This window comes from Paroedura picta, chromosome 3 (assembly GCF_049243985.1).
Source record: "Paroedura picta isolate Pp20150507F chromosome 3, Ppicta_v3.0, whole genome shotgun sequence".
NCBI lineage: Eukaryota > Metazoa > Chordata > Lepidosauria > Squamata > Gekkonidae > Paroedura > Paroedura picta.
This window is the reverse complement of record NC_135371.1, coordinates 61,962,341-61,983,758: the sequence shown is the minus strand read 5'-3', so window position 1 is coordinate 61,983,758 and position 21,418 is coordinate 61,962,341. Positions and strand designations below refer to the sequence as shown.

At 44.8% G+C, this 21,418-nt stretch overlaps 2 protein-coding genes across 4 annotated transcripts in view; both read right to left on the bottom strand.

The window, feature by feature from the left end:
- Positions 1-21,418, bottom strand: part of HYAL3 (hyaluronidase 3) — a 43,577-nt gene that overhangs the window by 3,997 nt on the left and 18,162 nt on the right. For all 3 annotated transcript variants that reach the window (XM_077325973.1, XM_077325971.1, XM_077325972.1), the window contains exon 2: positions 1,433-2,416. In XM_077325973.1, coding sequence (XP_077182088.1) covers positions 1,433-2,353 — 921 coding nt within the window. In that variant the 5' untranslated portion in view covers positions 2,354-2,416. The remainder of the gene's footprint in view (positions 1-1,432; positions 2,417-21,418) is intronic.
- HYAL1 (hyaluronidase 1) overlaps positions 14,432-21,418 on the bottom strand; it is a 33,163-nt gene continuing 26,176 nt past the window's right edge. The window contains exons 4-5 of the mRNA XM_077325976.1: positions 15,936-16,002; positions 14,432-14,658 (exon numbers count right to left, since the gene is read on the bottom strand). Of these exons, the coding sequence (XP_077182091.1) occupies positions 15,943-16,002 (60 nt within the window). The 3' untranslated portion in view covers positions 14,432-14,658; positions 15,936-15,942. The remainder of the gene's footprint in view (positions 14,659-15,935; positions 16,003-21,418) is intronic.

The window sequence follows — 21,418 nt, the reverse complement described above, 5'->3', positions numbered from 1 at the left end:
TTATATTCAGGGTGAATAACAGCTTGGGGGAGGCAGTTTCAGTCAGCACAATGGCACAGAGAGGAAGGTTTAAACATCTCTATACACTGCAGCACCAATCTGAATTGGGTTCCTCTGCAGCTGTTATTTTCGGGCGGGGGGGCATTAATGCCAGGAAAAAACAGTCACAAATATCCCACTACCAGGTTTAGTTTGGCCCAAGAATATCAGCTTTCCTTTAAAATCAGAAAACAAATTTTTAGTTTTCACCATCAGCATGTGGCAAAGGCTTGAAATCCAGGGGCGGGGGCTTCCACGAGGGAATTCGCTTTCCTTTGCCATAGCTGCCAGTTCTTTATCCCTTCCTCTATCTAATGCTTCAAAGAGAGCCAGCCTGGTGTAGTGGTTAAGAGTGGTGGCTTCTAATCTGGAGAGCCAGGTTTAAGACTCCACTTTCCCACATACAGCCAGCTGGGTGACCTTGGGTTAGTCACAATTGTTAGAGCCGTTGTCACAGAGCAGTTTCTTTCAGAGCTCTCTCTGCCGCACATATCTCACAGGGTGTCTGTTGTGCAGCCATATTGAAGCTATGAGTCCCTGATGGCAACTCCATGTGAAAGTATTGTAAACAGGGTTGCCAGGCTCCAGGTGGGGGCTGCAGAACTCCCAAAATCATATCTGATCTCCAGACTCCAGAGATGGATTTTCCTGGGGGGAAATGGCTGCTTTAGAGGATGGACTCTGTGGCACTGAACCCTCTCATTCCCAAACTTCACCTTGCCAGGATCTTCCCCCAAATCTCCAAGAATTTCCCAAACCAGAGTTGGCAACCATAGGGGTCTGATCAAGAGTGCAGCAGAGGGGGAATAGGAGCTCCTGCCCCCTCCCCACTGTTTTCAAGACATTATTAGTCCCGTTGAAGGCTCGTGAAACCTGAATGCTTATATGTGCATGGAGCACTAGAGGAGAGAAGCTGGCTTTTTGTACCCTACTTTTCTCTGCCCCAAGGAGTCTCAAAGTGGTTAACAGTCATAACAGACACCCTGTGAGGTAGGTGAGGTGGAGAGAACTCTGACTGGTCCAAGGTCACCCAGCTGCTTCATGTGGAAGAGGGGGGAAACAAGGCTGGTTCTCCAGACGAGAGGCCATCACTCTTAACCATGACACCAAGTTGGGAAAGGGGTGGGTGGGTAGCAGAGGCCAATCCAAATTTCATTTTCTTTAACCACCTGAGAGGATACACTGGAGGAGAGGAGCTATGTATCTCATCCTGAACTATTGTGTTTGAGAAAGAGCAGGATAAAAATAGAATAAATAATCTACCTACCAATGGACGGTAAGTTTACCAAGGAAGCAAGTGTTTGTTCCAGATAACAATGTTAGCTAGCATCCAGCTGCATGGACGAATCGCCACTTGCTGCATGCACACTTAGCATCTCTGATCAGTTCTTACCTCAGCAAGGTACCTCGGGGAGTGTCTGTAGGAGATCCGGGAATATGCAATCACAGGAATGGGTGGCTTCAGATCAGACTGTGCCACCTGGAAGGCCTCTCTTAGGCGGTAGTGAACATAGTGCTGGTGTTTAGATAATGGGAGCTTTGGAGGGAGATAGATGCTGGGAAAGAGGGCCGATGAAGCTTCCCAGAGCCACTGGAGTCGATCATTCCACTGGACCTCCTTGGGGTGGCAATGGCCAGAGTAATTCTTTTCTTTCTCCCAGTTGCCATTGAAGCAATCAGGGAAGTGATAGAAGCCCCAGAGTCCCCGTGGCCTCAGCTCCTTCCCCACAGTCAATGTTCTAGCCATGAACACTTTAGCAGCCTGTTCAAACTCTCTCTCTGCCAAGTAGGATCGTTCCTTAGCAGGCAGATCTGGGAATCTTTCCTGCACCCATTGTTCAGAGGCCTCCCTGTACACAGTCTTGGGCCCCCAGTTCCTTCTCCAGAGAGGCCGCCACTCTTCCCAGTCAACCACAGCCAGGCCTTGGAAATCAGGGTGCAAAAGTTCTGCAGCTTCTTTTGAGGCCCTCTCCAGGTGTTCCTTGAGATCTGCTTTCTGAGGTATTCCACCGTTATTCCATTCACCCGCAGAGGAGATGTAGGGATAGAGTCCAAACTTGTTTTTGTAAAAGATAGTCATATTCTGGCCACGAAATGCATTGCCTTTATTCTCAATAATACCATAATCTCCAAGAGGTAAGGCAATCCCAAAACGTTCTTCACATCTTGCTGTAGGCAAGTTCCATACCACAACAAATGGCTCGTTTTGGAAAATGGGACCAGCAGGGACCTGGCCCCAGCTATGTTCTTTCAAGTGCTGCGAGGCTCCAAGGCAGAAGATGATGGAAACCCAGGTGGCTCTTTTCAGGATCATGGTGGATGTAACAGTCCAAGATATCTTTGAAGGCCTTTCCTGCTTTGCTTATGAATGTATGTCCTACCAGGGAGAAAGGGAAGGAAGGAGAGACTAAAATGTATTGCTCCTTGATTTATTTACCCCCATTAACTAGTTGACACTCTCATCACACAGTTCCAAGGTAGTTTCCAAGCTGCATTTTTAACCTGGGGATCTCAGAATACCATGTATTTAAAACACCACTGCTTACCCTAGCACAGTGATCACCAACTGTGGCACTTGTGGGAACTATGGCATTCACCTGGTGGTTTCCTGGCACCCATTTGCTTCTTCAGCAAAGCCTTCTTTTCCCCAAAAGCAAAGAGTCAGTCCTGATTTCCCCCACCTCTAAGGAGCAATAAATGCTTCAGAAGAGGAGGCACAATCCTTTTGCTTTCAGAGACAATCACAGCAGAATGCCTGGCATGCAGACTCCACATATCTTGTGACTGGCCCCAGCACCTCATGGCAGCCATTTCATGATTGGCCCAATCCCACCTTCAAAATCCCAAAAGCGCCCAACAGGCTAAGGAACATTAGGGACCTCTGCCCTAGCATGTTGATGCTGTTATGCTGGGCTAAATGCCTCAGGGAAGATGGCTTTAAAGGATTTAACTTTGTGAATTAAATTTATGAAGGCAAAAACTGAACCCCCAGAAGATTGTAGCTGTGTAGCAAACAGGTGGTTGGTCTGTTAAAATTACACAAAGTTACCGAATTTGTGAGCAAAGGAGGTGTTTAAAATACTAGGAAGGATTGCTTTAAACAACCAAGTACTTTTCCACAATGGAGAGGCACAAATGTCCAGTCTGGGCTGCTTCCACTGTTGGTTTGGACTTGTTTGCTCTGTGTCATCCCTCCTTTGCTTCAATTTCCACTGTAGTCTGAAAGAACACTAAGCCTAAGAAACTGCATGCTAGGATCTGTCTTCTGTTTAACTGTTTGTTGCCAGTTGGCTCTATATTGGGCTTTTGAATGCTTTCCAAGTGTTCTTTGGGAAGAATTTTTTAAAAGGGTTTATTAGAAGATTCAGCCTATCCAACTGATGTTGGTTCATGATTAGGCTGTTTATCTTAAAGCTCCAGTTATCATCACACACACAATCCCTTGCAAGGGAAGGGCTGTTAGGATTCATGTTCAAGCTTTCTCAGATTGGGCAGTTCACAGATAGGCAGGAATTTGCTATCACAGAGGGATCCTTAATGCTAGCTCTAAACCAGTGCTTTTTCCCCCCTTTAGAATATTCCAGGCATCACCTGCCTGTATCACAGAATTTCCTATCTGTAGTTATATATCCTGTCTCCTAACATAAACAGAAGTCTTATGGCAGTGGTCCCAACCCCTGGTCCGGAGACCGGTACCGGTCCGTTGCTCAGTCGGTACCGGGCCGCAGCTCCTTATCATCCTCCTCCCTGGCTGCTGCCTCGGGGGCTGCCCTGCCACTCTGCCGCCGGCTCACTTTTGATGCTCTCCAGCTTCCGCCATGGCTGGGGTTCCTCCTTGGCGTGGCACTGTGCAGCTGCTGCTAGCAGCACCCCCCGGTGGGCAGCGGGAAGTCAGGGGCACTGGCGGGAAAGCAAGTGGAGCAGGGGCTCAGGCAGCGGCGGTGACATCCCTCAGCAAAAGACTACCCCCCCCCCCAGGCCTCAGTAAAATTGTCAAGTGTTGACCGGTCCCCGGTGATAAAAAGGTTGGGGACCACTGTCTTATGGCACCTTCAAATTTAACCTTTTATTTAAGATCAAACTCTTATGGACTACAGCCAATTGTTCCAGATGCAATGAATGGATTCTAACTGTGTACTCATTTTATTCAGGAAAACACAAACAAGATATTTGTTTTTCTTTCATACCTCTTACATAAAATGACCGCACAGTGAGGATCTGTTTATTACACAAAAGTTTATGCTGGAATAAAATATTGTTAGTTTTTAAGGTGCCAACAGGCCTTTATTTTTGCTGTAAAACGCCAAAATGGCTCACCTTCTGGAATCCTTACTCATAGCCTGTCTCTCTTATGCTGTATTGCAGACTCTGCTATTCACATCTGTTACTGCTACTGTAATGTTTTCTCATAGTAACAATCCTCTTTGTGTTTCCTGTGGGGTACAGACATCTCGAAGATTAACTGAGAATATTCTGCTAAAGTCTAGGTACTGAAGCAAAGGACTCTGCAAAGCTAGACCAGACTTTCTAAACCAGGGTTTCATGAAACCCTGGGGTTTCTTGATGGGTCTTGAAGGGTTTCCTGAATGAGTGGAAGTTAATTTTTATATAGTTTTAAAAATTGCTATATATTTATCAGGTGATATAACCACATATGGTCATGTCGACCCCCCCCCCCAATGGCCAATGATGAGACTGGAGGGAATGGGAAGGGGAAAGCCCCAGGTGTTTCCTGAACATATTCTGCATGGTAGTACCACTTCTGGGGTTTCTCGAAGCCTGAATAATGTTTCAGGGGTTTCTCAGTGGTAAAAAGACTGAGAAAGACTGTCCCAAGGTGAACTTTTTACATGCATTTTTGGTAACATATGGCATTGGGGCACCTCCACCAGAAAACACGAAAACTAATTTGTTCATTAGTCAACTTTACAACAACAAAGAGAAGGGATGCACGTTTTATTCAGTTTAATCAGTAGGTGAATTCACTGAAGCTTTCATTAGCGTGGAGGAGGGGGTTTATTAAGCAGTGATGGGACATTTTTTCTTTTTTCCAGCTTTTTTGATTCTGGTATGTCCTATAACTGGGAAAACAAATTAAATATTGAAAATATAGAATTATAATATAGTGCCTTTCACTACACTACCCAGCAGTTTTTATGTATTAAATTGTAAGCTATCTTACACATCCAGTAATTCAAAAAAAACTTCCACTGAAGTTTCCAGAACATGCAAATTTATTTAGATATTACTTCTCTACCTTTGAACTGATTAATCAACTAAAATTCCTTAAACATTGAGAGCATGAGAAGAAAGTGAGAAATATTTTCATCTCCCCAGAGGAAAAGATAATGGCGGTCAGTTTATTTCCCTGACATTTTAACAGAGACAACAATGCCGATTGCACTACAAGAAGCCAGTGTCCTATTTGCATGTCATGTGATATACTTCAAAAGACCCAAAGAACTGAAATGAACTGCCATTTTTAATTGGCACAGAACAGTCACAATTCTGTACGAGTCAATGACCTTAGATTCTGTTTACAGCGGAAATTTCAGAGTCAGGTAGGAAAGAGAAGAGCTGTTTAAGACTCTGTCCAGTCTTCTCATCAGGCTTACTGCCAAGACATTTCACTTTACACAACACAGCCTCATTAATCCACAGATGAAAACACATCGCTTCCCACCACTATTAAGTTTTAAGAGCAGACAGCTGGCAAAAGAGCTCATTTTACTGAAACCTGTTATTACAAAATAGGTTGCTCAGCTGTTGAATACCCACTGGGAAGTTTACAATACCTTAGCTTGCAAACCAGATAGCATAAGTATTTGGGAAGGAAATCCTTTGGCTTTTATGAAACCAGCATTCATCCACATAATTGCAAAATACACTCTGATTCAATGAAGGTTCACCCAGAAATGTAAACTTGAGAATGTGCCATATCCAAACTAGGTGACACAAGGTCTCGCAGGCCAGCTATATTTCCATAGCTCTGCCTACTAATTAAAGTAAGCGAGATGTGAGACTCAGGGTACAGATTGATGGTCTAAAACTGGATGCTAATAGAATATACTTCATTAAATCCTTGTGCTGGCTTCTAACTCTGCAAGACCAAGGCCCAAGTCTGTTGCAGTCTATACATTTAATAATAAATTTAAAAAATAAATAATCCCTGGACAATCCTGTGTATCCAGTAACTCTAGCTTTAAATTTTTAAACCAAAATTTAGAGGCAGAGCATTCTGGTAAGAATTAGTAAAATGTAAAAGGAGGTCAAAGACCAAGGACTCAACACTCTGGTCCTAGAACAGCTTGTTCCACTGCACATGATGTGCTTGAACCTCTCCATATAGCCTCTGCATCCTGCCTAGCCAGCACAGCAAACTAAAGAAGCAACAACCCTAAAACAGCCAAGGATGGTGAGAGTTGATGAGCTTGAGAAAGAACAACAAAGATATCCACAGGGAACATATGATATCAAGCGAGAACTTGGTGCACCCTCATTCTGGAGGATAAAGGGGAAGAATTAAAGAAGTGAAGAAGGAACAGACAAGGGCCAGAGATAGTTATGTCAGCAGTCTTACAAAGAAGAGGGCCAAAGATGGACCAGGTCAGAGTTCCACTGGCCACCAATAGAGTGCCTTACTTGACCAGTCCTGGCATACAACAAAGCTTGGCCAGATGGGCTGTGTAAGGAGCATAAGCAAAACTTTATTATTAGGATGCTTATGTGATTTCACTAAAAGCTTTATGTTTATTAAAATGTATTGGATTACTGTTGTATACAGGCCCACCACCCTTTTCTAGGAATGGATCAGCCCTAGGGCCTCCCTCTTGTAGTACTACAACAATCCAAATTTCTTCCTCCACCATGGGTGCTTTTTAAATTTTAAAAGACATTGGATGATCTTAGTGAATTTGACTGGACAATCCACATTTTGGCCCGGCTGTGGGACCCAGGTTAAAATGGTCATATGCCCACCCCTTCTGTGTAGTGAATTACAGCCACCCTGCACCAAATTGCTGCATTGGGTGTGGAGCTCAGACAGAGAGATTGCTGCTTCCTGCCTGGCAGTCAAAGCCATCCTGCTGTCCAGCTCTCAATGGCTATAATGGAAAATGAAAAATTATATACAGAAAGTAAGACCAGTATAAGTGATATCTAAGACACATGTGACTTGGCTGATTCAGATTGTTAAGGTTATTGTTCTCTTGGGTGACTGTCAGCCAGGACACCACCAAGAATTTCTGTGGGGAAGATAATGCTATGCTGAGGAGGGCTGCTTGATCTCCATCATCCAAAACCCTTAGATTCAATGGTTGATTATGCACAGCAGCGGCTGTACCGTTTACAGAGGATGCATGGGGGACACATTTCAATGACAGAACAGCTCTGCGCTGAAATGCATCCCCCCCCCCCCCAAGGAACACTGCAGCAAGACGGTTCTGCTGCGGGGGTGGGGTGGGTGTCCAGTGTACAGGAAGGTGGGATAGTGGGAAACTGCAATTCCACCTTCCTGCACAATAGCACACACCGCCCCAGTCACCCTCACAGCACCATGCAATGCCGCAGAGCCGGGTGAGGATGATCAGGTCTACCCCCAGCGACATTAGCACAGGCATGTGTACACGGGCCTGCCCTAGCCTAGCCTCAGATGGTGGCCATGGCAACAAAGGGAGAAGAATCAGCATTCCTTTGCCACAGGCCATCTAAGGCCCAGATTTGGGCAAGGACAGGGAGGAGGCCAGGTTGGTGCCGATGTCATGCATACACAGGGATTAGCCTCATTGTCATGCCACCACCAGCCCGGCCTTTCCACCTCATACATAATCGGTCAATGGGTGAAGCCTGATGATATCATGGGTGACTTCTAGTGAAGTCACATGGTGATACATGATGATATCACATTGAACACTAGTATTATTGATAAAAAGATCAATATGATCCAAACCAGATAGGTGGGGGGAAATGTAACATCTCAGCCAGTTCAGCAAACTTAATATAAGGGAAAATGGCCTGAAATTAATGTTTAGGTGGCATTATATTCCTATTTAAAAATTTTTAAAGGATTGGATCATGTCTCTGACTGATGCTGGTGATGCTCTCAGGAGAAAGGGTCATTCTGCCCAATACTGTGGACTCTGCCTGCAGTAAGCAATTCTGGAAAAGAATACGTAAAGCATGAAGTGAAATCATAGTTCATAGAATGGAATATTTGGCCAAGTTGAGTAATCTTCTTAAGAAATGTCGTGGCGTCTGCAAGGTTACTGACTGCAGGCCATTTGAAATCTGGCTCAGGAAATGTTGGTTAACTATGGTGACAGAGAAATTGCAGTATGTAAGAACTGACGGAAAGGAAACAGCAGCAGTTTTTATTTGTCCATAAGAGTATTGGAATACAATTGATTATGAAGACCAGACAAAGCTTGTGATATTTATAGTAATGTATATATGTGCATGTGCGTGTACATGTGTGTACTTCTACACACTGTGAGGTATTGCACCACATGGTCTCTGCAAATATATGCAGTCACAGAGGCTGCCTGTGGCTTCAAAGAGATTCATCACACTTTAAAAACCCCATAAACTATGTAAAAAAATGCAAAATGCAGTTCAGCTGTTGCTGTAAGATTGCCACTCATCCCTAATTTATATTTTCAGGAGTGACCACAAGAAGGCAGGCACAGCAATTTATAAGAAGCCATCAAATGTGAGGCCTGGTGATGGAGTTCAACTGGTTGGCTTGAGAATGAGCCACAAAACCTGCCTCAAGGCTCAATTGAGTTCTGGACTCCTAGTACCCTGGACATGATGCATGTCATAAATCAAGTTGAAACCGGGGGGGGGGGGGGATCGAGGATGCAAATCCAGTATGTTTAAATGTTACTTAATTTACCAGTTTGTACTGATCTGGATTTTAAGTTCCGACCCCCCAACACTCAGGCCCAATATTTAGGATGACAGCTAACTGACATTCGGTTTACAATGCTCACAGCAATATAGCTTAATTTGACAGGACAATGTTTGCATTGTTTTACAATAATAAAGTAATCCAACCATTTTTGAGGACTATAAAACCTCCATATTTGAGGGACCGCCTACCTCCTTATGCCCTCCGCAGGGCACTTCACTCTGCGGGTCAGAATCTGCTGATGATCCCAGGACACCGGGAGGCACGCCTGACCTCCACAAGGGCCAGGGCCTTTTTGGTGGAATGAGCTCCCTGAAGAGATGTGGGCCCTGTCAGAGCTCTCTGAGTTCCGCAGGGCCTGAAAAACGGGGCTCTTCCACCAGGTGTTTGTCTGAAGCCGGGTGGTGGCCCAGGGGCTAAGATCAGGCCTCCTCTCCCTTAGGGACAGAGGCCACTATTAGACTGGCCTGGATTCCCAGATTGATCCATCCTATGCCCAATTATCCATCTGCCTGCCTTTTTTTTTGCCCATCCAGTGAGCCTGCGTTGGAACTGTTGTTAATCATTATATCGCTATCTTTGTGAGTTATTGTTCTATGGGGATTTTAATGGTTTTAATGTATTGATTTGTACCTGAAATATGGTAAACCACCGTGAGCTGGTTCTCCAAGAGTGGTGGTCATACAAATCTAATAAATAATAAATAATAATAAATAGCTGGAGAAAGGATAATTCTGTAGAAGGGCATAACCCTCAATTCCTTTTCAAAAGAAGCCATCTGAAGACCTCAGGTGTCAGGTAAAGGGGATGGGAATTGTTGAGAACGACTAGTTTGGGCAACGCGGGGGGTCCAGAGAAGGAGCGTGAAGATAGGAACAGAAACCTAGGAAAGGAAGCTACAGAGGAAGAGATCCCGACAGACCCTCTTTGGATAAGAGACTTACCTAAGGAGACGTTGGGAATCAGTTCACCGGGGGTGGGGGAAAAGGAAGCACTGGGGTAGTCAGTACAAGCGGGGAGAGCAAGGGAGAAACCCAGGGCGGGGCGGTGGCGGAGAGACGCGGAGTCCCGGAAGGGTGAGGTCCTCCTGAGAAGCCCGGAGGGTGGAGACAGGGGCTAGAGAGGCTACTTAAGGAAGCGTCAATGAGGAGATGGGGTTGGAGGTGTAGTGAAGGAACTACCCTGAACCCAGGAGCGGGAGAGAGAAAACCGACTCCATTCTGAGACGCTGTTTCCTGCTGATAAAGCCTTCTAGTCCCGGGTCTCCCTCACCGAACAACGTGGTGGACCCGAAGCGTGGCAAAGACCCTGCGGACCCTGACAGGAATTAGTTACTAAAATGGGAGATTCCTGTTATGCCAGCAAATCACTGCTTCCAACCTAGAAATTCATCCCCTAATACCAGATGTGTTCTACCTGGGGAATGACATCCCTACAAGCAAACCATGGTTATTTATTCAGAAACTAGATTTAAAGCCCATTGTACTTGTGAATACAACAGGCGCTAGAAAGGATGGATGGGAGAGTGTCTTGCCTGGTAGTAGGTTTGCGGCAGGGGTATTGTAGGTTTTTTGGCCGAAGGGATGGGAGAGGTTTAGGAACGTATAAATAGGGGCCTATTCAATTCTGATTTAAGCACTTTCAGGCAGTGGGCATTACTAAATCTTATGGCGCAAGCACACTGTATGAAGCAGTACGTTTGTCTGTCTTGAATCTACTGTCAATTATTGCCACAGTATTAAGGGTGAACATTTCTCAGTCATCTCCCCCCCCCCTAAACTAAACAGTTCCAAATGCTTTAGCCTTGCCTCACAGGGCAGGGGTTTCCAATTTTGGTTGCCTTATCTGCCTTTTTCCCACCTCTTCCATATCCTTTGTGAGATTCAGCAAACAGAACTGTACACACAGCATTCTAAATGTGGTCGCACTTGTGGTATGCATAAAGGCAGAGCTGTGGCAGTCAAACAAGTTTATGAAACCATTGGGATTGAACTCTGAAGCAGATTTTAAGGAAGAAAAATAGGTTCGCTATCAAAATCGGGTAGTACTGGCAGTTTAATTCTCGTTCCTGAGGATCGGTAGGAAGAAATTTCCTTTTATGGCCACTGCACATTACCTACCACAAGTCCACAATTTTTTTCTTGCTCCATCTCCACCAGTTCAACCCCCATCACAATATATGTGAAACTAGATTTCTTCTCTGGACACTTTGCACTTCAGTGATTTTCATCTGCCATTCCATTGTCCATTCACACAATTGGAGAGGTTCTTTTAGAGCTGTTTTCAATATTGCGAATGACACAGGGTCAGTTATAACCTTTGCTGCTTCATTATTCATCCCCACTTCCAGGTCAATTATGAAGAAATTAAATAGCTGCAGTCCCAACTCAGATCCCCAGCAGACCTCACTTCCCCAATACAAAACTGTGCTTTAATTCCCTTTTTTAATTAGTTACTAATTCATTAAAGGACCTGCACCCTTATTCCATGACTGTTTATTCAAAGGTTTTTGGTGAGGCGCCTTTCGGGAAGCCCAATTATCTATTGTCTACTAGGTAATCCCTACCTATATTGTTTGTTGACACACTCAAGTCTAAGAGGTTGATGAGGCAGAATTTTTCTTTACAGAAGCTGTACTGATTCGTCTGCAACAAGTCTTGTTCTTCTAGGTGCAATAAACCTACGTTAAAAACAATTTTTTTAACATTATAGTAGTTTCAGCTTAGGAGTGGATAGATTTATGAAGGGCAGGCTTGTTTTAACAATATTCTAATATGCTGTGGACAGAGTTTCTCAATTTCAGTAAAGCTCTTGATTCTTGTTGACAAGTTTTTAAAATGTGGCATGGATCCTATTACTATTAGGTGGATCAATAAGTTTACAAAATGCATCCAATGGAGAGGGGTAACAAAATGCATCCTCTTGGAGAGGGGTAACAAGTGGAGTGCCTCAGGGATATGTCTTGAGCCCTGTGTTGTTCAACATATTTATAAATGATTTGGATGAAGCAATAGAGGGGGTACTTATTAAATTTGCAGATGATACTAAACTGGGCAGGGTAGCAAACACAGCAGAATACAGAATCAGGATACAGGATTACCTTGACAAGCTGGAAAACTAGGCTAAAACGAATAAAATGAATTTCAATAATGATAAAGTTCTGTATTTAGGTAGGAAACATCAGATGCATCACTATAGGATGGGGGAGGCTTGTCTTGGCAGTAATATGTGTGAAAAGGATCCAGGAGTCTTATTAGACCATACACTGAACATGAGTCAGCAGTGTGGAGGCTAAAAAGACAAACTGGATTTTGGGCTATATCAAAAGTATTCAGATCGTGTGAAGTTATAGTACCACTTTGCTCTAGTTACTCATTTAGAGTACCATGTTTAGTTTTGGGCACCACAATTAAAGAAGGATGTAGGCAAACTGGAGGGAGTCTAGAGGAGGGCAACCAAGATGGTGAGGAGTTTGGAGACCAAGTCCTATGAAAAAAGGTTGAGAGAGCTTGGTCTGTTTAGCCTGGAGAGAAAATGACTAAGAGGTGATACGATAGCCATCTTCGAGTACTTGAAGCCATCTTCAAGTACTCCATCACATAAAGGATGGAGTAGAGTTTTCTGTTGCCCCAGAGGGTTGGACCAGAACCAATGGGTTGAAATTAATTCAAAATAATTTTCAGCTAAACATTCAGAAGTTTCTGACAGAGCAGTTCCTCAGCAGAACAGGCTTCCTCGGGAGATGAAATCTTCTTTGGGAGTTTTTAAACAGAGGCTAGATAGCCATCTGACAGTAATGCTGACTCTGTGAACTTAGGCAGATTGCAAGTGGGTGGGCAGAAGGGATTGTATAAGTGCTTGGCTCTTGTGGCCTTCTTGTATGCCAGTCGCCACTTAGGGGTTGGGAGGCAAATGTACTCAGGCCAGACTGGCAAGAGATTCTGATTTTTTTTGGGGGGGGGATATCGTCTGGGCATGAAATTAGGGTCACTGTGGGTGGGCAGGTAGTTGTGAGTCTCCTGTATTCTGCAGGGGGTTGGACTAGATGACCTTTGAGGTCCCTTCCAACCCTGGAATGTGTATTTTGAGATGTTATTTATAGTTCTTTGACATTATTTACAGCCTTTCTCACTGAGATTCAAGGCAGATTACACAAGGCATGTTAATTCAATCAACAGAGTGAGATAAATAGGCAATGTAATGGGACGGAATTAGAGATCTGAAGCAAATGGAAATCTGAACCAAACATAAGTACAGAGTATGACACGTTAAACAAGAAGTAAATGGTATTAGGTAAGTAGAAATACAATGCACTGAGAACAAGAGGTGATTTGTTTATTGGTAGAAGGAAAACAGACATAGGCCAAGCAATCTGCAGTATACTGTTCATATAGCTCTTCCATTTGGCTATGGCAACAGCAGTTGAGGTACAATGGATATTGTATGATAAGCTTTCAAATATATTTCAGCTATATGGATCTGTGTCCTGACACTTTTCTCCCCTCATATGGCTTCACTTTGGGTTCTTCTCTAAAGAGATCAAATTTGTTGGCTTACTAGTACAGAAATAGCTCCTACTCATCAGATTTCATAAGATCCAAACCAGGCTTTCTTCCAAAGCATCTTCTCTCCTCCAGTTACCATCCATCTTCATCACAGTGGCACACAAAGCAAAGATTAAATATCTTTCTCCATCCAAAATATGGACTGCCCTTTGAGGTCGTGATATGGTGTTTCTAGAAACATCTGATTCTGGCTTTTGCCCTCTGATGGGCAGAAGGCAGCTGTTTTATAGGAACTTGTCAGGCCTGGCAAATGAGTCACAGGTGGAAGCTCAGAAGGGGGAGGGGGAGGCAACGGTGGAGGAGGGGGTGGGAGAGCTGTGGCACCACAGGAATTTGCAAAGACAGAGTGTGATTGGGATGGCCTAGCTGTAGCATTAATGGGCTGGGAAAGGGAACTGTGGGAAGAAGCTGCTAGTTGGGGATAGGAAGAAATGGTAACATCTACTAAGTCAGGTGAGCAAACAGGATACAGTGGAAGGGGAGGTGGTGGTGGAACTACTGAGGGTAAAGAGGAGGAGGGGTCAGAAAGGGACAATGGATGGAGATTTACTCCAGCTTTGCTACCATTGGATGCACCTGGATAATTTTTCCCAGATCCTGCAGAAAGTCCCCTTCCATGCTGAGGAGGAGAGAAGGTCTCTAAAAATTCCCAAGGGATGAGAGAACTCACAAACCCTGCACACTGAACAGGCTTAGATAACATGTAGCCTAGGTGGGCATAGAAATGCTGCTTGTCATGAGTAGTGAGGTGCAGACGATTGTAGCCACGGGCCTTGGCATAACTCTCAACAGCTTCCATCAGTTTCCTCCCGTAACCTTTTCCACGAATAGCTTTGGAGACCACAACTGTCTCCACAAATAAGCTTTTAGGGTGGCCAACCACACGGGATAGCCTGGCATGCCCCAGGAGCTGGCACTGGTTCTTGGCCAATTTCCCTTCAGCAACCTCCTCCTCTACCCTTGGAGTTCTGATGAGAACCAAGCACAAGGGAAAGTCATTGGTGGATCTCTGCAGGGAGTGGATGCGGGAAGTCCTGCTCCTTTTCCACTCTTCATTGATGAGGTCAGCACAGGATTCCAGAAGATCAGGCCTCTGGTGAAGGGGGACCACTGTGAGCATCTCTGAAACAGAGCCCATTCTTCTCACTATCAAGAGACCAAGCAGCAAAACTTTACAAGTGATGTTGAGAACTTGGCATGCTCCTAAAAGCACAAAGACAATGAGGTGCACTTGCATGCACTATCAGTTCTGAGAAAGCCAAATTTCTCAGTACTCCTTACCTGGGCTGGATTGGTCCCACATAGGAACAGCTGCAGTATCCTGCATAATCAGCCCAATGCATGGAACAGAGACCTCTTTCGCACAACTGCTGAGATACCTTTATGATGGTTGTTGCATCATGGGTTTAACAAAGGGCAGCACCAGTTCAAGCTACACGTAGCAGATATGTAGCCTGCATTATCAGCTCTGATGACATTTAGGGATCACTATGCAAACACATGCAATATTTTGGAGATTTGCTTGAAATTGAATTGTCTCGTTTTTTCTGAACAATCAAGTTAAATAATCGTGTAGTTTCTGGACAGGATGGGTCTAAACTACACAGAGGCACAGAATAACTTCTTGAGTAAACTCTACAAAAGTACTTAACAATGGTTATGTTCATGCACATGCAACAGGCTTGAAGGTGACTCCATCCATCCCCAATGTAAAGGTTAATAGAAGACAACCATGACCTAAATCCTTTTCCTAATCCTTTAGCAAAAGGTGGTTCTCCATAATCCTGAGAACTAGAAACATTTAGCCAATAGCAAAGAGAAAGTCAGAATACTTAGAATTCTGCCGAGGGCTTTATTCTACTCCACAGGTAATCCAACTCTGTAAAGTAGACTAATTTTATTATCCCCAAACTGATGTGAGAGGGGGTAGCATACTAAATAGATCTCAGGAGCACTCCAAATGAATGCTTAAATTTAGTTTTCTCCTCCTTCACCTTCCTACAACAGTCAGCTGGAAACCTGACCAAAATCACCTTTATTTAGAGTGAAATTTTAGATGTAGGGCATTCTGAAGTGACCAGATGGCTGGTGGCCCATTAATAGCTTTACACCTCCTTTTTGCCAGTTAAAAATGCTATACAAGAAGTTTCCTTTGTGTCTGCCTACAGCATGGATCACTTTCAGGGTATCTGTTGGAAAGTGCCTTAATCAACAGCATCGTAACTCTGTGAAAGGTAGCTCTCAGCAGAAATGCGGCAGAATTTCCTGCACAAGTATCAAGAAAGAAATACACATTCATTGCCCCCCATGCAGTTGACATCAACAGCCAACTTAAAGAACATTGTGTGTGTGCGAGGCAGACAGGGCGTGAGAGGGTGGATACATACAACAGGACTGGTCATGGCATTATTGCTTCAACATACCTCTTCATCAAAATTTCACTTCCTCAATAGGTGACCAAGTGAACTTTGACCCATGGAAGCTTATTCCCTGGAAAACAACGTTAATTTTTAAGGTGCTACTGAACTCAAATTTTGTTTTTTACTATAGACTTAACATGGTTACCCATCAGGAACCATAAATCACACAAATAAATAAATAACATTTGCCAGAAGAGGGTGTCACAGACTGAGCTGCAAACATTCATAACAATTAGGCCACAGGGTGATTTAATTCACATACTTCAGCAATCACATTCTATTCTCACTCCCAGGTTGTTTTGCTGATGACATACTGCGAACTGAGGGATTTGGAAGGTCCAAAATGACACCGACAAGTCCAGGCACCAGGCCTATCTTTCTCTGTATAGTCAATGAATTTCTGGGTGACAGCAAGTCGTATGAACAAGTGGCAGTAGGAGGGAGGCCACTCTCTTGTGAACATAATCCTCCCCACATATCTCAGCAGCCTACCCCTAGGCTGCTGCTGCTGCTGCTGCTTTGTGCTGCAATGAATATTGTATTCTTGTTATTCTCCTTCAAGCCTTCACAGACCAATCCCCTGCCATTCCCCCTTCAGCATTAACACACACCTTCTGCCTATCACTCCCTTTGCATTTTTAAAAACAGCAGGAAGAGAAAATCATCTTATTGTTTTTTTATTCAGATTTCCTGGAAGATAGACTACTTTTATTATCCCTTTGTCAGGATCCTCATATAAGCAAAAAAAAATTAACCGCACTGTCCTTCGATTTGATGAAGTCATCTTAGTAAATACAAGGAAAGTGGTCTGGATTTCAACTCAACCCTGAATTCACAAAGAGAGAACATCTATTACAATAATAGGTTCAGGTGAGCAGTCGTGTTGGTCTGAAGCAGCAGAACCAATGCTGAGTCCCGTGGCACCTTTAAGACCCAACAAAGTTTTATTCAAGGTATGAGCTTTTGGGTGCATGTACATTTTCGCAGGTACAATGTCATGGAAAGGAAGTAATCAGTTCATACTTGCAAGCAAAATGTGAAATTAACATACAGCATTATGAAAATGGTTAACACATTCCAGAGATAAATAGGAAAAACAGCAATTTGTTTGTATTCACTTGAGACTGAACTGCATGGATAAGATCTTGGGTTCAATAAAGGTGTCTATTGCAATGGTTCAGGAAGCATGGAGACCTTTCTCCCTGTCATTCAGAAGTTTGGGAGAAAAGTACTAGAGAGAAAGAAGAGCCCCCTCCCTTTCCTTGTCATTCTTGTCTCCATCTTTCCTTCCTTTTAGCCCCCCCCCCCCCCAAGACCATGGTGTATTCCATGTATCATTGCCCATCATGGGTTTTGAGGGTGGATTTGGGGAATTTCAAAAGGAGACCACACTAGAAAAACATCCAAGAGATGGGTGATGAGTTTCTTCTTTTCAGTGTTCCTCAACTTCCTCTAATAAGCTGTAACTTCTAACCTGTGACGCAAATTCAGTCACTGTATTTGGAGTATGAAAGAGGAACAAACCACTTCCTCCAAAACGGGCGTGATGAGCTGAGGAATTTCTCACAGCACAGATATTGTTCTGGGGCTTCATGACCTCAGTGCTGCAAGGTGAGCTCCAGGAGCACTTGCATCATTCCGTTGCCACTCATCATGGAGCATGGAGGGTGTTCTATTGACACCATGGGGCTCTCTCTGCAAACATCCACCCTAAAGCCCGCTCTTATCTGCCTATCTACCGCTAAAGCTGCTCCCCACAACTTACACAACACAGTCAGCGTGTTGGCTTCTCTAAAACATTGTGCAGCCGGACAAAATCCCTAACAGTTTGCTGTTGCAGGAAAACCCACACTTTTGTGGAAGGAAGTGTCAATGCAAAGAGTTTTCTCAATAGAGGTTGACAGCAGCTCAATACCTGTCATGCTCCCTTTTCAGTCTAGACTGGAGTCAGCAAGTCAGATCTGATATCCTCCGATCAGATATACCCATCAATAGCAATGAATGCATATCTTTTCAGAAAATGACGTTACTCCTGAGGAATAAGCTCTGGGACCAAGAATAATTCCAACCTTACAAAATATTTCAATTGCCTTTCATGAATGCCAGCTATTCATATCTATGATTCCTGAAGAGCACTGCTCTACAAATTCCAACTGGTTGGTGGTCCCTGTTCCCGAGGAAGTACGTTTCACCTCAACCAGGGCTGGGACATTTTCAGTTCTGGCTTCCACTTGTTGGACTGAGCTCCTGGAGGAGATCCAGGCCTTGTCAGAGCTGGCACAGTTCTGCAAAGCCTGTAAGACAGAGCTCTTCCACCAAGTTTTTGATTGGGAACAATAACTTAACATCTGTGGCCCTCCCTACAAAACACCCCTACTGTATGACACCTAGTCTGGAGACTTACGGTCAGCAAATTTCTAGCTGCTATTGCTTGATGCTGCTGATTTGATACTCATAGAATCATAGAGTTGGAAGAGCCCTCATGAGTCATCTAGTCCAGCCCCCTGCACTATGCAGGACACTCACATCCCAATCGCTCATCTACTATAACCTGCCACCCCTTTGCCTTCACAGAATCAGCCTCTCCGTCAGATGGCTATCTAGCCTCTGTTTAAAAATTTCCAAAGATGGAGAACCCACCACCTCCCGAGGAAGCCTGTTCCACTGAGAAACCGCTCTGTCAGGAACTTCTTCCAGATGTTTAGATGGAATTCCTTTTGAATTAATTTCATCCCATTTGTTCTGGTCTGTCCCTCTGGGGCAAGAAAGAACAATTCTGCTCCATCCTCCATATGGCACCATTTTAAATATTTGAAGATTGTTATCAGATCCCCTCTCAGTCATCTCCTCTCTAGGCTAAACAGACCAAGCTCCCCCAGCCTTTCTTCATACGTCTTGGTCTCCAAACCCCTCACCATCTTTATTGCCTTCCTCTGGACACATTCCAGTTTGTCAACATCCCTCTTCAACTGGGGTGCCCAAAACTGAACACATATTCCAAGTGAGGCCGAACCAGAGCAGAGTAAAGCGGTACCATCACCTCCCGTGATCTGGACACGATACTCCATTTGATACAGCCCAAAATCCCATTTGCCTTTTTAGCCACTGAGTCACACTGCTGACTCATGTTCGATGTATGGTCTACTAAGACTCCTAGATCCTTTTTGCACATGCTACTGCCAAGACAAGTTTCTCCACATCCTGCGGAGTGGATTAAATAAAAGGGTAAGGGCTGTTGGGGAGGAGTTAGGGCGGGCCCTGTCCGGGATAAAAACTAGGAGGAGGGAATCAGGAGCCGCAAAGCAACTCCTGATTCGCTCCTCCGAGTGGCACTCCAGGGCCAAGTGGCTAATTCACGCCTCCCTATTGGCCACTTGGCCCGTCTCCTGAACGCTGCGCCACAGATTCTCCAGTCCTCCCGAGCCGCCATCCTAGCCGGATGGCCGCCAGGGAGGAGGCTCGCCCCACGCCGTTGGGCTTGGGGAAAATTACTTTCCCTCCACCCAGCGACTGCCCTTCCCCGCAAATGGACCTCGCTTCTACTCTGGCTGCCTGGCCACCACCGCCCGCGCCCTCCCCACCCCGATCCCCAACGCCCAAGCGGAGCCATTCAGATGACACTACTGCGCCCAGGCCTTGCCGCCCACCCTGAGCCACATGGTCGCCTGCTGCAGACCTCGCCTCCTTCGCCGCTGCCGCCCACCTCCAACAAGCCTGGCCCAGGTAAGTGCGACCCGGCTAACCAGGCCCACGCCTGCAAACGTACCAGCCCGGCCCATTCCCATGTTCCGCCCATTTTTATATATGGGCTTTACGTCTAGTATTGGTATATTTGGTTTTTCCTACCTAAATGCAGAATGGCAGACAGTGAAGAGGAACTAAAGAGCCTGTTGATGCGGGTGAAGGAGGAGAGTGCAAAAGTTGGCTTGAAACTCAACATCAAGAAAACAAAGATCATGGCATCTGGCCCTCTCAATTCATGGCAAATAGATGGGGAAGAAATGGAGATAGTGACAGATTTTATTTTCCTGGGCTCCAAGATCACTGCAGATGGGGACTGCAGCAAAGAAATTAAAAGACGCTTGTTCCTCGGGAGGAAAGCTATGGCAAATCTAGACAGCATCCTAAAAAGCAGAGACATCACCCTGCCAACAAAAGTGCGTTTAGTCAAGGCTATGGTATTCCCAGTTGCAATGTATGGCTGCGAAAGTTGGACCATAAGGAAGACCGAGCGTCAAAGAATTGAGGCTTTTGAACTCTGGTGCTGGAGAAGACTCTTGCGAGTCCCTTGGACTGCAAGGCGAACAAACCGGTCAGTCCTAGAGATCAGCCCTGACTGCTCTTTAGAAGGCCAGATCCTGAAGATGAAACTCAAATACTTTGGCCACCTCATGAGAAGGAAGGACTCCCTGGAGAAGAGCCTAATGCTGGGAGCGATCGAGGACAAAAGAAGAAGGGGACGACAGAGAATGAGGTGGCTGGATGCAGTAACTGAAGCAGTAGGATTCCGGGGAATGGTAGAGGACAGGAAGGCCTGGAGGATAATTGTCCATGGAGTCGCGATGGGTTGGACACGACTTCGCACATAACAACAACAATCTAAATGCAGAACTTTACATTTGTCCCTATTGAACTTCATTTTATTCAGTTTAGCCCACTTCTCGAGCCTATCAAGATCATCCTGTATTCTATTGCTGTCTTCAGATGTGTTTCCTACCCCTCCCAGTTTAGTATCATCTGCAAATTTAATAAGCATCACCTCTAAAATCACCTCTAACTCTGCCTTGAGCTGTTTGTACCATAAATGAATACTAAAATAGGACAGAATGGAGAAAAGAGATTGAGATTGTTCTCACCAATGTAGGTTTCACATTTGCATTTAACACCCTCCCACACGCCCCGATTTAAAGCCTGCTTTAAGAACACTTATGTAAAGCGCTTACTGCTCTGACCTGCTTGGCCCAGGCTAGTACAATTCCCAGAAGCTAAGCAGAATCGGCCCTGGTTAGAATTTGGATGGGAAGTCCAGTTTGCTCTGCAGACAGAGGAAGGCAATGACCAACTCCCTCTGCTCATCTGTTGCCTTGAAAACTCTACAGAGTCTCCATACATTGGCTCCAACCTGACAACACTTTACACTCGCACACACAAAGTGCTTAGCATTATACACCCAAGGATACACCCAAGGCACCCCACCCAAGGATACACCCAAGGCACCCATGCACAAGCCCCAGTAAAATGAACAGTAGCTAGCTGCACCATGGACTTTGCCCAGAAATATACCCGCTTATACTAGAGTATATACAGTATACCCTGTCTTGTATGCACAATATAATACATGAGTGGCAGTTTTCACATCACACACAGATTCTTGAGAAAGCATTACAGTGGCAATTAGGACAAACAGAAAAACAAAACCGCCCCAGGAAAAAAGACCAACAATGCTAACTATTCATGGAATTCCAGGGACAAAGGCACAGGTTCAG